The following is an 18,447-nucleotide window of genomic DNA, read 5'->3' on the forward strand; positions in this document are numbered from 1 at the left end:
TGCTGTGGGAGCAAAGTGGGAAGAGTGAGTGAAGCCACGAGGAAAGTCTGAGGGACTGAAGCAGGAAGGAGCAGGAAGGCTTCTTTGGCACTTTGTCAGATTGTGATGCATCAAGGAAACGTTCCAGAAAAAGGTAGATAATGCAAGCCCAGGCCAGGAGCTCAGGGATGAGTGAGCAGTTCTGTAACCGGAGAGGGGACACCGGGGCAGCAGGAGGCTGGGACAGGGGTTCCCATGTTCTGAAGAGAAAAGAGTTTCCATCTGCTGCTCCTAAGGGTTCAGGCCAAGCTCGGGGAAAGTGGTTGGCAGCACCAAGGCTTTTCTTTACCTGTGTGTCTGTTTATAAGTTTATTTGCTTGTTCATTCAGCAAACACATATTCACCATTCACTATGTGACATGCACTAATCTGGGTGCTGATGAGAGGGAAATGAATAAAACACTGTTTCTTTCCTCAAGGAAATCAGCCTGGTGGAGGAAATAAGCAACTGGTGTGTAACACAGGTAGCAGTCGCTACCTGCTCTGAGAGGGAGCAAGTAATTGTGCTGGGAGGTGAGGAATGCGAGAACCAGCTTCAAAAGAGGTGCTGCCAGAGCTGAGTTTGAGCTGCCAGATGGGAGAGGGGGCCTTCCAGAGACACAAACACAGCTCAGAGGCCTGGCTGCTTGGGGTCTTCTCGGAACCCTGGAGAGGCAACTGCGTAGATCCCAGCCTGAGGAGGGCAGCTGGGGAGAAGAGGTTGGGCGGGTAAGGTGGAGCTGGGATATGCCATCACCCTAAAGACACTGAGACAGCACTGAGAATTGTTAAGCTGGGAAGTTAGGAAAGGAAGCGTGAGAGGGATGAAAAGAGGCCCAGAGAGCCGGGCAGATGATTATGGAGGCTAGTTAGCTACCAACCCTTTTGTTAAACGCAGAAGACAATCAGGAGGACCTGAACTGGGGTGGAGTTGATAGGACCTGATGTGCTTATGGAGTGAGAAGTGAGAAAGGTTCTTCCCAAGCTTTGGCCTGAGTGGCTTGGTGCCTTTCCCCAAACTGGAGAGTCAGAAGAGAGATGAGCTCACGGCTGAGTGTGTTGAAGGCCACACTGCAGGCTCCCTGAGATGCTCTCCACACCCCTCACCACCCTAGACTCTCAAGGACTCCTGTTCTCCTCAGCCCAGGACTGGCCCTCCGCTGTCGTCCCTCAACCCCACCTCCTAAGGCTCCTGCTCTAGCCTGAACAGCTTGTGGTTCTTGAACTTGCCAGATGGCGTTCTACTCCTCTGCCTCTACGGGAACACCTTTTCCCTTCTCTTGCTTTTGCCTGGCCAGTTGCCAGTCAGTCCAGGGTGACATCGCTGAAGAAGCCTCCCTGACACTGCACCACCACCACCACCGGGGACGGTTGCTCTAAATGTGTCAACAGCCGCATATTCACAGGCCTGACTAAGGCTTGCAGGCTTGTCACCTCCTCTACCACGGTGCCCCCTCCCCCAGGGCAGGAGGCTTCTCTGTATCCACTGGGCCTGGCCCAGATGGAAAGTGAGATGTCAGGAAAGGTTTTTTTCAATGGACAGATCCAGATGGGAGCATCTGCCAGAATTGGAAGCTCCAAAAGACACAATGAAAGGCATCAAAGACAGATGTGAGCCCCTGATGTCTACCATTGGCTCCCCGGTCTCAGACCCAGGCCCTCCAGGATCTGAAGGCTGGATGTTCAGTGCTCTAGGCCAGGGATGCTGGCTTGCTTACGTGTGTGAAATGGAACAGAAAGGGAGAGAATACGGAGGCCCAGGGACGAGGGTTGTGAACGGTGTGGCAATGTCAGTCCCGGCTGTCACGGATGCAGGTTAACTAACAAAGAGAGCCTGGCCTAGACACCTGTTTCCCTTCCGCTTTCTAAGCTGATGGGCCTTAATATCTATCACCATCTGGTGGCCACATCCACAAATAACAAGCTCCCCATGAGCTGAGAGAGCTTGTATAAGGCGGGGGCTCCATGGATTGGCCTCAGTGGGTTAAGGGCTGCCCATCCCTCTGTTAGCCTGCAAATCTGTATGTGTGTGAGATCTGCCTTATTCTGGTGAGAAGTGCCAGAAGAGATTTTTATCAGATCCTTAAAGAGGCATATAGCCTCCCAAAAGCTGGGAATCACCACTGTACAGGATTATTCTAGAATTCTGATTCCTTTATTTTCCCCAAATGGAATCCTATGAAGAATCATCCTATGAGAGAGAAAAGCAGACGTGAATCTCTGCTTGCTCAGAACTTCACCTCATTTCTGGAGGGACCTACACAGAACAGAACGCAGTGTGGAAGCCATGCTAGTACAGCCAAGGGGTCCTGGCTTTTCAGAACCAGATGGACCTGAAAGGACCCTGGAGGGCCCCCAAGTCCTGCCTTGGGGATGCCCACAGCCTGTAAGACACCCCCCCCCCCCCCCCCGCGCCGGGTCCCACCTTGGGGAAGCCTACAGTGTATAAAACCCCACAGGTTCTGCCTTGGGGAAGCCCACAGTGTATAAGACCCCTCAGGTCCACCTGTAGAAGCCTTCAGTGTATAAGAACCCCAGGTCCCACCTTGTAGAAGCCTTCAGTGTGTAAGACCTCCCAGGTCCCTCCTTGGGGAAGCCCACGGCATGTATTAGTGGTGGGGATGGAACTCACAAACCCTTCACCCCCAAATCATTTCGTTTTTAATCTTGCCTTGTTTTCCCAAAACCTGAATTTTAAAAAGTAATAATGAAGACCTTTCCTCTCCTGAGTATAGTTCCTAAACTGGAAAACATTTTTCCTATAGTATTTTAGTCTTCTGGAGAGAGATTTTCCCCTCTGAATGCCTCTCAGTGAACACGATGGAAAATAAATCTATAGCTTACATTTGAATACTTCTATTTAACTTAGAATATGTCAGCTGACTTGTTCTACAGTGGGGAGACTGAGACTCGGGTAAAATGACTTGTTTGCTGTTTTCTGATACCAACTTAAGGGTTCTTTCCACTGTCTCACAGCCTTTGTATACACATGCGTATATTCGGTGCCACTTAAAGCGGTGAACACGTGGCTGATGCAAGTAGTTTGTTGATGTCTGATTGAGGAGGTAAGACCAACCTCTGCTCATCACAGCCATGTGGGGGTAGGGGACGGGACAAAGGCTAACACTGAACACATACTTTCTAGATGCACCAGAGTCCAGTTTCTAAACAAGCTGCAAAGTTATTATTTTAATCCCCATTCTTGCAGATGCATTTACTGAAACTCCGAGAGAAGATGTACTGTGTCCAGATAAGCCTCAGGCCTCCAGCCTCCTCAGCTTGTGTTTGTTCCCCACCACGTGACTGCAGCGGGATGTGGACACTCCTGCCAGCCTCCTCTAACCCCTGCGTCCCCCTCTTTCTGTCTCTTAGGAGTGCCAGCTTCTCTCAGGGCACCAGGGCCTCGTTCCTCATGAGGAGCGACACAGCCGTGCAGAAACTTGCCCAGGGCAACGGGCACTGTGTCAACGGGGTTGGCGGTCAAGTCCACGGCTTCTACAGCCTCCCGAAGCCAAGCCGGCACAACGCAGAGTTCAGAGACAGTGCCTACGACCTCCCCCGGAGCCTGGCTGCCCACGGCCACACCAAGGGCAGCCTCACCGGCTCCGAAACAGATAACGAGGACGTGTATACCTTCAAGATGCCCAGCAGCACCCTGTGCCGGGAGTTTGGGGACCTCCTAGTGGACAACGTGGACGTTCCGGCCACCCCGCTCTCGGCCTACCAGATCCCTAGGACGTTCACGCTGGACAAGAACCACAACGCCATGGCAGTGGCCACACCTGGGAACTCGGCCATAGCTCCCCCGCCCCGGCCCCCCAAGCCAAGTCAGGCAGACACACCTCGGTGGGGCAGCCCTCAGCAGAGACCTCCCGCCGGGGAAGGCAGCAGATCGGTCTCTGCCGCCGCCACCATCCCCAGGCGTAACACCCTCCCAGCCATGGACAACAGCCGGCTTCACCGAGGTCAGTGTGAGCCCTGGCTGCACCCAGAGCGGGTGGGAGGAAGGGAGGGGGCACAGGGGACTCAGCATTGTACGAGTTCTCAGTCATCCAGGCCACAGGGGCTTAAGGCCCACCTAGGTCAGGGATGCTCACAGGTTTAGGCATCTTCTCACCCCAGACCTTTCCTAGTTGGGCCCCCAACCCTGGAGGCTATTAGTGAACACCACAGTGGCAAGAGTTTAGCAGATCCTGCCTGAGAGAAGTTACTGTTTCACTAAGGAAACAGAACATTCTTGGTTAACCACATTACAATGTATTAGGGGTTTAGAGGTCTGGATCATAGTCTTTTACTCATTTATAAATCAAATGAAAGATTTCAAAAATAAATTTAGAAGACTAGTCCAAACTGGAGCCAAACCTTTGTGGACCAACAGGCTATTAAAATTAAATCTACAAAATATTTTCTAAGCCACATTTGCATCTCTGGTTAAAGTCTGAACATCTATTTGAAGTATTTAAATTCTACTGTCGCTTATTTCCCACGGAGAGTATTCCAACTCTGCGTGTAACCTCCGTTTGATGAAAAAGTAGAATAATATTAATCTCTTTCATTTTGTGTCTTGCTAATAACCCTGTAGCTGGGCTTCCTTGCCAGTGCAGGAGACATGTATTTGATCCCTGGGTCGGGAGGATCCCCTGGGGAAGGAAATGGCAGCCCACTCCACTATTCTTGCCTGGGAAATCCCATGGACAGAAGAGCCTGGTGGGCTACAGTCCATAGAGTCACAAAGAGTTGGACAATACTTAGCAACGGAGGAATTTGTGAGTTGAGGGGTGATGTGGTAGAAGCAGTACCTTGTCTTAGGAATTGAGAGCGGTATCTCCTGGAGTAGCAGTTACGATCCTGAGCAACACTGGGGAGGGTGTGGGAAAGTGTCAGCACAGGGACCAACTCTTGAGTTCTCAGGGGTCTTCCTTCCTCTGCCGTAGCTTCCTCCTGCGAGTCCTACGACTACCCGCAGCGTGGTGGAGACAGTGCCGGCCGGTCTGCCGAGTCCATGAGCGATGCAGTCAGCGCTTTCCTGGTGAGTGGGGTTTAATCAGGGGGTCCTTTCGGCAGCTCAGGTGGATCAAAGCTCAGGCCCACGGAACTGAAACCACAGCCTGGGCGTCTACCTCCTAGGAGCCTGCCTCGCTTCCTCCTTCAGAACCCCTGGATTGAGTGTTTGGAAAGATGCACGTATCCTGGTCTGGAAGAAATGTGTGTACTTAGGTGCCCCAGACAAGAAGGCTCATCACCGAGGGTGAGCAGGGAGGGTCTAGAATGCAGGGAATGCAGGCGCTGGGATGTGGCTGTCCAGCAGCACCCTAACCGTGAGGTCCCACCGGGGGATGAGACCCCAGGCAGGGGTGGCGCTCAGAGTCGGGCTCAGCAACAGAAGGATGGTGTCAGAGCGGCGTCCCAGGCCGCCTTCAGGAGGGGGTTGATGACAGCCCTGCTGGGCGTCGGGCCCAGCTACACCGACAAGGGCCTGTCTTCAGCCTCCCTGGGAAGATCGTACACAAAAGCAGCTTAGGCGTATGCGCGTCCAGCAGACAGGGCAGGAGGTAGAGGAAGGCTGCGGCCAGGGGGATGGCCTCACTGCAGCCTGGCGGCCACACTGCAGCCTGGCGGCCACACTGAAAGCTGCCCTGGGGAAGCATGCCCACCCAGGCCTCGCCTGCCAGCGCCGAGGCCCCCCAGAGGCTCCTTGCCCTGCCCGGGGCCTGAGCCGCTGACCTGCGGTGATGAGGGTGGACCTGAGGAGGGGGCGGGTCCTGAACCAAACCTGTGACCCAGGGCCTGTGCTGTCCTCTGATGTGGTCAGGCAGCCAGAAAGCCTTGTGGATGTTTTATACAAGGTTTATCACAAATTATAAGCAAGCTCCAAGGGACTGTGGAAGCTAGAGGAGGCCCGCAGGCTTCGTCTCTTCCTGTCTACTCCCTGCTCTCTTACCTGGTCTTCCCAGCGTCTGCCTTAGAGCCTCACAATGCACCCAGCTCCGTCTTCTCTTGCCCTCTCTTGCTTCCTCTCCCTGGTTACAGCAGTATTTCTCTCCACTCCTAGCCAGCGAAAGCAGTCGTGGGTCGATCAGACAGCACCAATTCCGAGGACAACTACGTGCCCATGAACCCAGGCTCCTCCACCCTGCTGGCTTTGGAGCGAGCTGGTGATAACTCCCAGAGTGTCTACATCCCCATGAGCCCGGGGCCACACCACTTTGACCCGCTCGGCTACCCCTCCTCAGCCCTCTCTCTGCACCGAGGCTCCAGCAGAGGGAGTGAGATCCAGCCACCCCCTGTCAACCGCAACCTCAAACCTGACCGGAAGGGTAAGTCCACGGTTTCCCCAGCCCAGCTCTGGACATTCTTCAGGGACTGTGCATTCATTTAGGGATCCCGTGGATCCTAAACTTGCCTTGCAAGGAAGTAACAGCCTCTGGAGCCTAAACCACCCCAAATACACACACACGTGTGCACACACACACATTACACACTGTCTCTCCAAATTCATCCCAATAGGGACTAGCTACCAGAATGCAGAAGTGCAGGGATCTAAAGGATGGATTCAGGTTGCAGCCCTTCCACCTGCTAACATGTGATTGTGAATGAATCCTTCTCTGTCCCTGTGCCTCGCTTCTCATCTGTGAAGTGGGAAGTATAAAACATCTGAGTCAGTTCCAATGAGGTGGATGAAACTGGAGTCTATTTTACAGGGTGAAATAAGTCAGAAAGAAAAACACCAATACGGTATATTAACGCATATATATGGAATTTAGAAAGATGGTAATGATGACCCTATATGCAAGACAGCAAAAGAGACACAGATATAAAGAACAGACTTTGGGACTCTGTGCGAGAAGACTAGGGCAGGATGATTTGAGAGAATAGCATTGAGACATGTATATTACCATGTAAAATGGATGACCAGTGCAAGTTTGATGCACGAGAAAGGGGACTCAAAGCCAGTGCAGTGGGATGACCCTGAGGGATGGGATGGGGAGGGAGGTGGGAGGAGGGTGCGGGACGGGGGGACACATGTATACCCGTGGCTGATTCATGTCAACGTATGGCAAAACCCACTACAGTATTGTAAAGTAATTAGCCTCCAATTAAAATACATAAATTAATTTTTTAAAAACATGCCTATTAGAGACACTGAAGGGCATAGATAATATATCTTAATATGCTTCATAGTGTATGAAGTGCAACTCAAGGATAAGAGATTTTTATTAGCTCTAGGGCTGGAAAAGGTAGAACTGACAGAGTATTCCATTAAAAGATACACTTTGCTATAAAAGGAAGGACTGAGCTCTCCAACCAGGTAGATGTGCTTCCTAGGTGTGTGACTGAGGAAATCATGTGACTTCCCTGAGCCTCTGGTTTTCATATCTGTGAAGTGGGGATGGTCATGCCTACTTCCCGGGCTTGTTCAGAAGTAAAGCATCTAAGACATTGACTGGTGCGTTTAGACCAGGAAGAAGAACTGCAGTTCAGGTTCTAGGTCTGCCTCGACCTCATTCTGCAGGCCTGCATCAGGGGCAGGGACTCAAGGTGGGAAGCAGAGTCAGTGGGCAGACAGAAGCCCCCTTGGGTCTGGTCAGCAGAGAATGAAGAGCTCAGCATTTGAATCGGAGCCTTCAGGGCCTTGTGACATTCACCTTCTTCCGTAGAAGGCTCCACGGTCCTGGCCCTGATGTGGCGGGGGGCTCACAGTGGCCTTCTCCATGATGTTTCAGATATCATCTCTTGTTTTCATTCTCAGTCACAAATGTTGTCCCAGCCCATGTGCCCATTTTAGATCTGAAAGTATGGCTGCTGTCAGAACAGTGTGAGGAATAGAGAATTTGGTATCTGAAGACATGACTTCACGAGCAGAGATCATATAACCTCACATAGCCTGGGCCTCCCCATGTATAACTGGGATGAGTAGGAAGGATTTTATACACACTTGTGTGCTACGTGTAAGGGTCTGTATGTGTGGCCTTGTCATCATTGGCTAATGCATCGACCTTCTGTCCCTGCTGCAGCAAAGCCAACACCACTTGACCTGAGAAACAACACCGTCATCGACGAGCTCCCCTTCAAGTCCCCTGTCACCAGGTCTTGGTCCAGGGCCATGTGAGTGTCTGTGGACGCGAGAGCTTGGAACGGGGCAGTGGGTTGGTGAGTGGAACAGGTCACCACGTTCCTGATGCTGCTGGTAGCTCAGGGCTTGGCTGCCTCTTCTGTGACGAAGGGAAGACAGTCCCCTCTCCATGTCAGATCTTAGTCTGATAATGGAGGCCAGAGGTCTGTCCGGAGGTGTAGGGTCCAGGGCCTGGCAGGAGGCCAGCCGTACCCAGGGTTTACTCCCTGTCTTCCCCCCCAACAGCCACTCCTTCAGCCCCAGCTCCGCCCAGTACTGCCGCCCCATCTCCACACAGAGCATCACCAGCACCGACTCTGGAGACAGTGAAGAGAACTACGTCCCTATGGTGAGTCCTCTGGGGACCCCTGGAGCCCACCCAGCGCTTCCTCACTTCCCAGCTCGCTGACTCGCCCCGGCCCCAGGGCACTGCCCTGCTACTCGTCTGTCTGGAGCACATACGTGTCAGTTACTGTGGAGTTGCCATCAGAGGCAGGGAAGATGCAGTCCCTGCCCTCAGGGAGGAGAGGAGGCCTGCCTCTCTCACGACTGTGACCCAGGCAGTGTGGTCCGTGCCCTGGAGAGGCGGTGTTATGGGGGCGCACCCACAGGATGGGCGATCACAGCAGGGTGTGCAAACAGGGGCCCTTGGGCAGAGCTGGCCGTGTGGATGGGGACATGGAGAGTCACGGTCATTAACTCTGGCTGAAGGTGGGGGCGGCCAGCGGGGAGGCTGGACTAGAAGTCAGACCACGAAGGACCCCAAATGCTATCTCTGGAAGCCTGCGCTCGTCCCCTGGGGACCACACGAGGGTCCACAGGCCAGGCGGTTAGACGGTGTTTCAGAATCGTCATCAGGGGCGCCTGCAGGGAAAAACTGGGGCAGCTTCCCAAGTTAACCCCCTTGTTCCGTCCTGTTAAAACTTTTCAGAAGCAAAAGGTCTCCTCATTTCCTCATCCCATTGTCCCCACGACCGGGAGGAGGCATGGGAGTATGAGCATCCACTGAGTGTCTGCCCCGCGGCAGGAAAGCGCACGTGTTGGGGGAGCCTCACAGAGTGGGCCACAGGGATTCCCCAGGGTGCAGCTGCACAGACATGTGAGAGACACACAGACACGTGGACATGTGAGAGACACACAGACACGTGGACATGCGAGAGACACACAGACACGTGGACATGTGAGAGACACAGACACATGGACACACGGACATGTGAGAGACAGACACATGGACATGTGAGAGACACAGACACACAGACACACACAGACATGTGAGAGACACATGGACATGTGAGACAGACACATGGACATGTGAGAGACACAGACACACAGACACAGACATGTGAGAGACACATGGACATGTGAGAGACACAGACAGACATGTGAGAGACACACACACATAGACACATGGACATGTGAGAGAGACAGACACATGGACATGTGAGACACAGACACAGACACACAGACATGTGAGAGACAGACACATGGACATGTGAGAGACACAGACATGTGAGAGAGACACACACATAGACACATGGACATGTGAGAGAGACAGACACATGGATATGTGAGACACACACACACAGACACACACAGACATGTGAGAGACACAGACACAGACATGTGAGAGACACATAGACACAAACGTGAGAGACACATCAACACATGGACTTGTAAGAGACAGACACATAGACATGTGAGAGACACAGACACACAGACGTGAGAGACACATGTGAGAGACACAGACACATAGACACATGGACGTGAGAGACACAGACATGTGAAAGACACAGACACGGACATGTGAGAGATACAGACACAGACATGTGAGAGACACACATAGACGTGAGACACAGACACATGGACATGTGAAAGACACGGACATGTGAGAGACACGGACACACAGACATGTGAGAGACACACAGTGAGAGCGTGAACCCACCCAATAAGTGAAGGAACCGAAGCACAGCACAGGACTGTCGCCTTTCTCGTGAGAAGGCGTCCTCAGGAGAGAGCCAGACAAGCTGGCCTCGGCGCCTGGGGAGACTGGCCCTGCAGCGGGTCATCCGAGAGCTGCTGACGAGGGCCCTCTCTAGTGACCCCTGAGGAGCCGGGACAGGCTGGGGGCCAGGCTGCTGCGGGGTGACTGCCCCGCTCCAGACCGTGGTGGGAGCCCCAGAGAAGCAGGGCTGGTCCAGCACACAGGGAGCACGGCTCCCTTCTGAGGGCAGAGAGCAAGGGCCGGTCTGGGAGGCAGGGAGGGTGAGGCCCGGCCTGACAGCCCAGGCAGGAGGCGGCGCGGCACAGCGAGGGCAGCCCAGGCTGGAACGTCTCCCTGCCCACCAGCTGTGCAGCCATGGGCAAGTTGCTTTAACTTCTCTGAACCAGTTTTATATTCATTGTAAAAAATAAGAGAAGTAATAATGCCTACAGGATTGCTGTGAGGGTCTAAACAGGAACACGGGCTGTCCCCGGCACAGAGCAGGCCTTCGCTGAGCTAGCTGCTCTCACTCCCAGAGGTGTGTTTTTCCCCCGGTGGTGGGTTAGTCTACTTCTGAAGTTACTAACAGTTTTTCCCCTCCTTTGTGATAGCAAAACCCCGTGTCTGCATCTCCCGTTCCCAGCGGCACCAACAGCCCAGCGCCTAAGAAGAGCACTGGCAGTGTGGATTATCTGGCCCTGGACTTCCAGCCGAGCTCCCCGAGCCCCCACCGCAAGGTACCTAGGGTGGGAGTGTTGGGGGGATGGTTCTGCCGAGCTCCTGGGGCCCTGGGTGGAGGGGTCCCGGAGGCCAGGGGCCTTGTCCGGCCAGGCTGGGCTGAGATCTGAGTCTCACGGGGCCCATGTGCCCTCAGCCTCAGCACTAGGCACCCTGAGCCCACAGGCCCTCCTCCATCCACCTGTCCCTCCCCTCACCGTGCGATTGGACAGATGCAGGCACACACAGTCACAGTCCGCTCAAGGTCACATGTGAACCCGTGACAGAGCTGAGATGTGGGGGTCGCGTGTCCCGGTCCTGAGCTCTTTGAGAATGCGCTGTCCGGGTGCAGCCTGGGAAAAGCACACCGCCCCCCACCCCCGGAAGCACACTTAGCTGCCCAGTCCAGACAGAAGCTCTGACACAGTCCCCCCACCCAGGGCGGCTGTGCGTGCTCACGTGCCCCCACAGAGCCCTGCAGCTGGCACTTGGTGGCGCCCGGCCAATTCCTTCTCCTGGACAAGGGGCCACAGGGAGTGGGTGGAGGCCTGGACCCAGGGAAGGGCCTGGGCTCCCTCAGAACTGCAACAGCAAGAGGGTTGGCAGAGGCTGTGGCATCGAGGAGGAGGAGGGCTGGTGCAGGGCGGAGGTCAGGCTCTACAGGCCACTTTGAGGGGGAAAAAACAGGTTGAAGAGGCAGGTAGAAGCCCGTCTCCTCGCCCCTGACACCACTCGGGAAGAGCCACCTGTTGCTCCCCGCGTCACGGTAACTCACAGCCCCTTCACCTCCCTGGCCTGTCCCCCAGCCATCCACGTCATCGGTCGCTTCCGACGAGAAGGTGGACTACGTTCAGGTGGACAAGGAGAAGACCCAGGCCCTGCAGAATACCATGCAGGAGTGGACAGACGTGCGGCAGTCCTCGGAGCCCTCCAAGGGCGCCAAGCTGTGACGCCCGCGCCAGGGAGGGGCCCGGAGGCCACTCTGCAGAGCCCGCCTCCTGGCTGCTCGCCCTTCGCCTCTCCAGCACGCCCTCCTGCCCACCTCCTCTCTCCTCTGCCACTCTGGCCTTCAAAGCACTTGGCATCAGGGACCCTGACCCCTTCCCCCTGGGAGGCGAGGGCCTGATCGAGGCACCTCCTCTGCCCTCTCCGGGTCCACCTTTGATTTTTATCAGCAATGGCCATCCTACCTTAGTTAGAGCTCTTGCCAAAAAGCATCCTTAAGCGTCCGCCTGCCATTCAGACCCGAATATCTGCCGGACGTGTGGGGGCGGGGCCACGGCTCTGAGCCGATTCCGCACCTCACCGTCCGGCCTCCAGCTACTGGGCTCCCCGCCTCGGTCCCAGAAGAGGCCACATCGTCCCGCTGACCAGGCACCCAAGGATCAGCAGGCCAGTGTGGACGCGGACCTCTTCGTCCCTGTCTTCCTTGGCAGAGGCGGGGCGAGGCCACCTAAAGGCGGAGGAGCCGCGGAGGAAGGTCAGAGGCCGTCTTGAGGGACAGAGGAGTTGGAGCCCGAGACACGGAAGGGCAGTGGAGCCCTGCAGGGGTTGCGGGGCAGCCCCTCACTCTCAGGAGTGGGCGAAGTGGAAGGAGGGAGAGGCTGGGGACGGCCGGCCACCGAGAACACGGAGCGGGGCTCAGAGCCCAGGAGATGGGGAGACAGACGCTGTGGGGCTGGGCCCCTGGGGCCGTAAAGCATCAGGCCGGCTCTGCCGTCCGGGACAGAGCGCCGTCCCCCCGGACCCCGCCCGCCCGGAGGCCCCGCTCTGGACAAGGCTTGCACCGTGCTGGGCGACGGGGTGGGGGCGGGGGCGGGGGCGGGGGCGCCGGCATGGCGAGGAGGGCCGGTGGAGCTGCGGGGGGTGACGCGGGGTGCAGGGTGGGCGTGCGGGGGTGGGAGTACCGAGGGGCCACCCTGGGACAGCCTGGGCGCAGGCACCTGGGGGTGCCTGGGACTGGCATGGAGACGGCGCAGCAAATGAGCTTCTGTAAGACTGGGGGCGCGGCGGGGGCGGCTGAGAATTGGGGTGGGGGCTGTAGGGGCTCTGGGAGGTCCACCCAGCGCACCTGCTGGGAGAGAGCCCCCGGCAGGGCCGCGGAGACGCAGGCTGAGCAGAGAGGGAGCGGTGACGTCGCTGTCGGGGAGCAGCTGGCCTGGTGGCAGGAGAGGGCAGCTGCCAGGATTGACGGACAGAACAGAGCCCCGAGGATGTGGCAGGGTGGCCGGTGGCTTGTGCCCTCCGACTGAGGTTTGTGCAGGGCCCAGGAAAGGTTGGGGCCTGGCCTGGTGCACGGTCAGCTCAGGTCACCCCCCATTGCTCTGTGGAGTCCCAGGTGCCCTGTAGGGCTCAGGCCTGGCTACAGGGACAGGAGACGGCAAGGCTGGAAAGGCCCCCAGGTCGGTGTCACCCTCTGCCAGGACAGAAGGGGGGCATCACCCCAGGCTCCTTCTCCCAAGTCTGGGGAGGGAGACTTATGTTATAGTTCTTGGCCAAATTTTTTAAAAGTTTCAGAGGCAACTGGGCAGACCAGATGTTTCATCCTACCCTGGGGAGAACCGGCCTTTTCCTCCGAAAGAAATGAGTTCTGACCCTGCCTAAGGGAGGTGGCTACTGCTCACCTTTCTGCTCCTGTGAGCGTGTGTACACATACACTCACACCCTCGGCAGCCTGAGGCCTGACTGTACTCCGTCCTGGGAGATATGGTCTCAACAGGTGAGAACTCCTCCTAGCACTAGTCATATCAACTCAGTTAAGTGACGGCAGCGGCTGCTGTGGCCAGGTCTGGACTGCACACTGAGGACACAGGAGTTAGTCAGACTTTGTGTTTGAGAAGGTCACGCTCGATGAGAAGAAGAAGACAAGGACACGTTGGTGATGGCCGTGAGAGACTCAAAGCTGGGGATGTGCGGAGAAGTCAAGGCCACTTCTCCGGGAGGCTGGTGTGTGGGCAGGAGTGGGGAGGAGTGCAGATCAGGGAATGTGGTTTCTAGGAAAAGCGGGTGCCTGACTTGGCCGGAGGGGAGGAAGGGTCAGATTTTTAGAGGAAGGAGGGTGGGTCTGGGCACCAGTGGAGGAAGATGGAGAGACTTGTGCTTTGGAAACAAGAGACCTTTGGGAGTATGGGCCCAGGCCAGACCCTCAGCAGCAGCAAGGCCTTGGTGTTCGCACAGCTGAAGTGGTGATGGTGGCAGTGGCCTACCCTGGGCAGGGTTTGGTAGGTCACTGCCCAGCCCTGTGTCCCTTTAGGGCTCTCTGCAGACAGTCTCATACGGCAGGGCTTTGAATGGTACCCCCACCCCCACCCCAGAGGCTACAGGTGGACCCAGGTAGGGATGCGTCAGTTCCCAGTATCACTCCCTATTGATCATCAGGTGCCCTAATGATGTCAGTGCTTTCCGAATCTGCCATAAGGTGAGTGAGACTGATTGGAGTCCCGAGAGATGGAGGTGTTCAAATCTAACCTCCAGGGAGGCCTCCCTCCAGCTCTTGGTTCCTCCAACCCCCAAACCCTCAGGGTGGAGGTGGGAGCAGAGACCAGAGGAAGTACAAGAGGAGCAGAGACTGCTGAAGGCAGAGACGTGGGGCTCAAAAGCCCCAGGTACCAGGTGTCTGACGTTCCCGTCGGTGGCTCAGAGTTCACCTCTGAGTGCAGTGGCCTGGCGCGGACGGAGACCCCAGGAAGCCCTGCATCGGCCAGCAGAGCCCCCTCCTGCCTGGGGCTCCCAGGAGCAGCAGCTGTCCCCTCCCGGTCCAGCTCCCCCGCTCTGCGGGGTCAAAGGCAGGAAGGAGTGCCTGCAGGGAGCTGTGTCTCTTCCCCACCTCGGTGGGGTCAGCTGGGCCCTGAGGCCTCTTCTGTGGCTGCTGCCTGCTCTGTGACCTGTCTCGAGGGCCAGACCTGATTGCAGTAACTTTTACATTCGAAACTGTTCAACTGCATCCCATCCCTAGGACAGAAGCACAATGGTTCTCAGCCTGCCCTGGGGCTAAGGCCCCCAGCTGTGGCCACCCCACCCTGCCCTGCCCACGGCCCTCTGACGGAGCTCCAGAAACTGGAAGGAGGGCGCAGGGCAGGAGGGAAGTCGGTGTGTCCTTCCCCTCTCCATCCGTCTGTCCTTCTGCACACAGCGAGGGTCAGAGGCTGCGCACAGGAGCGCTCAAGCTGCCGCCTTACGAAACTCAGAGCTCTTCGGGGGGCCAGTGGGCCGCCTGCTGCGGGGCTGGCGTGTATTTGGTGGTGTGTGTTCTTACGTGTTTGTTGGTTACACGTGTCTTGAAATGTAGAATCATTTTCACGGAATCATTGCTTTATCAAGAAGAGAAAATGGGCTAGAAGAAGCCCGCTCTTAGGTTTCTGGCCCTGTTACCATTTAAAATTGACATTTAATTTTTCAAATTGCTGTTGGTGCCTAATCACTTAAGTTATTAATTTATTGTTTTCTTTAAAAAAAAATTGTAACATGTATTTATCCTGTGAGTAGGTCTGGGGTGGGATGGGAATGCGTTCACAGGCGTCCTGTTTTTGCGGTGGGGACACATGGTACAGGCCTGGAGCTTGCAGGGCCCTTGTTACTGGAGTGGCGGAGCTAGATGACAATAAAGTCCGTGAGAAGCAAGCAGAGAGGCTGCGGCATCTGCCTCGTCCGGGGGGTGGGCAGCGGGCTTCACAGGACACCGGTCCTCGGCCAGACAGTCCGCCCCCATCCCCGGCCACTCCACCTTCCACTCAACAGGAGACGACTGGGGACCTTTCCTGGCTGTAAGAACAAGTGCGAATCCTCCTCACCTTGGAATCTGTATTCTTGGTGTGTGAAATGGAAGTAATAGCAACCTCTGCCCGCTCATCTTTCTTCAAAGGCGCACTGGACCACAAAGGTGAGTTCTAAGCATGACCGTTCGGTCTCTGACAGACCTGTCAGCCCACCTGCACTGGTCCCTGAATCTCAGGGCTCCGTGGGCTTTGGGGCCAAAGCTCAGCTCTTCCACTGTAGCCCAGGAAGCCCCCGGCCAGGCAGTCGCTGTGCCAGGTTCCCAGATGGGCGGGCCCTGAGGGCTGCAGGCTGCTGTGCTCCTGGCCTGAGCCCACCCACCCAGGTTATCAGGGGTAGGAAAGGAGTGTAGGAGCAGCCGCGAGCTCCAGGCAGCCCGGAGCTGATCGATGAATCTGTCTACAGTGTCCTGTCCGGGCGGCCCCAGCCTGTGCACCCGTCTCTCCAGAGTCAAACCCCACCCCCCATTCCAGGCACATCCCACCAGGCCTCACATTTACACAGCACTTCCATGCAGGGCACACTCACCTCCCCGGTGCAGCACGCAGGTCAGCAGGGCAAGGGGGTGTCCCTGCCTTCCTGCCCAGAGACCACGAGAAGCCATGGCTAGAGCAGGGGGAACAACAGCTTTGAAGGCTTCAGAGAACCTCTCTTTATTCCTGTTTGAGACCCTGGTTCTCTCTCCGGTTAGAAAGGGTACAGCAGTGTCAGGGGATACGCGGGCAGTATCTGCTCCTCACCAGACCGCCCCCACCAGCCCCGGGGACCGTGACCGATAGCTGAGGCGCTGAGCCAGCCAGCATCCCTCAGGACAGACGTCGTGAGACACACACATACTTGCGGTAAAATAAGGACTCTCTCTCGTACCCAGAAGGGGGGGATCTCAGGCACTGAGGCGGGAGATGGGGCTAAGGGGCCGTCCGTCCCCTCTGCATTGCGGCTCGGTGTCGGCGGGGCTGGGGGGGCCTCTCTGATCCCATGCCAGCCTGCTTCCCACCTACACTCCTCACAAGAGGACAGTGTCAGCACCCACACACATCGCCTCAGTCCCCTCGGAGAAGCACGATGCGGCCGGAGGGGCGACACGCAGCCCCTTGTTTATGCTGGGGCTGGGACCCTCCTCGGGTCTGTACTATAGAGACACAGGATTGTCTGAAAGGAGCTGGAAGGGAACTGCTGCTTGATGGCAAATACGGGGCAGGGGGTGAGGCCCAGAGAGTGTCCATCTCAGCTAATCCAAGCTGACCACAACTCGGGTGCAAGTCTTACGGGGGCTGATCCCAGCGTCGGGGCCTGAGGGTCTCACCTCCGCCTCTGAGTCTCTGTGCCTGCCAGGCTGAGACTGGCAGCCCCTACTCCATCGCTCTCGGCCTTGGAAGGGGCTGCCTCCACAGCCTCCCCCAGACCCCACCTGGCCGAGCGCCTCTGCCCGGGACCTGGGCCCCCCACCCCGAGGTCGGCTGTGGCACCCCACAAGCGCGAGCAGGCCGGGGGGGTGGATCGAGGGTTCCCATTAGAAGACCAGTCTGTGGAAGTCACCACCGCTGCCACCTGCAGGGCTGCAGCCCCCGGGAGGGCCTTTGTCCTCATCTTTGTCGTCGTCAAAGCCCCTCCGCCAGTGCGGGGACGCGGGGAGTGCGGAGATGTAGGCCGCCCTGCTCCGCGCCTCCTTCTCCTGCTCCTGGAAACAGATGGGGATGGAGCAGGAGGTTTCAAACGTAGGCTCCAAAGCCACAGTGCTCCCTTCACCACCCACCATTACCCCCCCACCCCCACCCCCCGTCCCTACCCGCCGCTGCGGCCACCCAGCCCTTCGGAGCTTCACCCCTGGGGAGGGAGCACCTCAGCTTCCCCCCAGGGATACTCCTGCTCAGCCGGAGGATGGGAGGGCTGGACCCACAGCCATCCTGTATCTAGGTTTCGAAACCATTCCTCCTCCCCTCCCAGTATAAGCTCCCAGCACCCTGGAGAAAAGGAACTCACTTCCACTGACTAGACTGAACTTCTCCCAGCACCTCACTTCTATTGACTAGACTGAACAGCGGACAGGGGCCTCAGGTGGCACCTGGAGAAGACAGTCCAGAGACTTCAAAGGTCAACTCCTACCCCACCAGGACCTCTCTGCGGGCTTCCTTCCTCTCAAAGCAGGAGGGACAGACTCTGCCGAGGAGAAAGCTCTCCCTCCTGCCGCACTGGGGCCAGCCCTGGAGACCCCTCACCACTGGCCGCAGGCCCAGTGTCCCCCACCCAGCTGCCGCTGGCCAGGGTCCAGGTGTGACCACCCCAGCTGTTCACGGCAGCATGCCTCACGCTGCTCGGAGCCCTGGCTGTTCCAGTTGCTAAGTACTTTGATGCCACCCTAGACTCTTAGGAGTGGAGTTGGCACAGTGAGAGGGCAACCCTCCCAAAGGCCTCCCCCACCCGCTTGTATCCACTACTCACAGAGCCCCTCCAGCACACAACAGCTTAATAAAGAAACAGTTGTTCCTAATGTGTGTTGAAAAGACCCTGATGCCTGGAAAGATGGAAGGCAGGAGGAGAAGGGGACGACATAGGATGAGATGGCTGGAGGGCATCACCGACTCGATGGACAGGAGTTTGAGTGAACTCCGGGAGTTGGTGATGGACAGGGAGGCCTGGCGTGCTGTGGGTTCATGGGGTCGCAAAGAGTCAGACACAGCGACTGAACTGAACTGAATGTGTGTCCCTCTAGAGCAGGAGGTCTGTCTGGCCCACTGATTTTTTTTTCCCCCCCAGCACTGAGTGAGGTGAGTGGATCAAAGGAAAAAGACAAAGACTCTGAGAAAGGAGCAGCCACTTAATCGGAGCCAGTGGGCTGCTGGAA

General features: G+C 56.7%; 2 protein-coding genes and 1 long non-coding RNA gene across 3 annotated transcripts in view; 2 read left to right on the plus strand and 1 right to left on the minus strand.

Annotated features, from left to right (window-relative positions):
* GAB2 (GRB2 associated binding protein 2) overlaps window positions 1-12,676 on the plus strand; it is a 174,352-nt gene extending 161,676 nt beyond the window's left edge. Inside the window, exons 4-10 of the mRNA XM_052662003.1 lie at window positions 3,391-3,983; window positions 4,953-5,047; window positions 6,071-6,335; window positions 8,034-8,124; window positions 8,378-8,480; window positions 10,724-10,849; window positions 11,636-12,676. Coding sequence (XP_052517963.1) covers window positions 3,391-3,983; window positions 4,953-5,047; window positions 6,071-6,335; window positions 8,034-8,124; window positions 8,378-8,480; window positions 10,724-10,849; window positions 11,636-11,779 — 1,417 coding nt within the window. The 3' untranslated portion in view covers window positions 11,780-12,676. The remainder of the gene's footprint in view (window positions 1-3,390; window positions 3,984-4,952; window positions 5,048-6,070; window positions 6,336-8,033; window positions 8,125-8,377; window positions 8,481-10,723; window positions 10,850-11,635) is intronic.
* Window positions 12,677-12,825: 149 nt separating this feature from the next.
* On the plus strand, window positions 12,826-18,056 carry LOC128068793 (uncharacterized). The gene is made up of 3 exons (XR_008201513.1): window positions 12,826-15,708; window positions 16,294-16,444; window positions 17,615-18,056. It is a non-coding gene; the product is annotated as an uncharacterized LOC128068793 (long non-coding RNA).
* USP35 (ubiquitin specific peptidase 35) overlaps window positions 17,116-18,447 on the minus strand; it is a 57,773-nt gene continuing 56,441 nt past the window's right edge. The window contains exon 12 of the mRNA XM_052662002.1: window positions 17,116-17,283. Coding sequence (XP_052517962.1) covers window positions 17,116-17,283 — 168 coding nt within the window. The remainder of the gene's footprint in view (window positions 17,284-18,447) is intronic.

The sequence above is a fragment of the Budorcas taxicolor genome, chromosome 25 (genome assembly GCF_023091745.1).
Source record: "Budorcas taxicolor isolate Tak-1 chromosome 25, Takin1.1, whole genome shotgun sequence".
Taxonomy (NCBI): Eukaryota; Metazoa; Chordata; class Mammalia; order Artiodactyla; family Bovidae; genus Budorcas; species Budorcas taxicolor.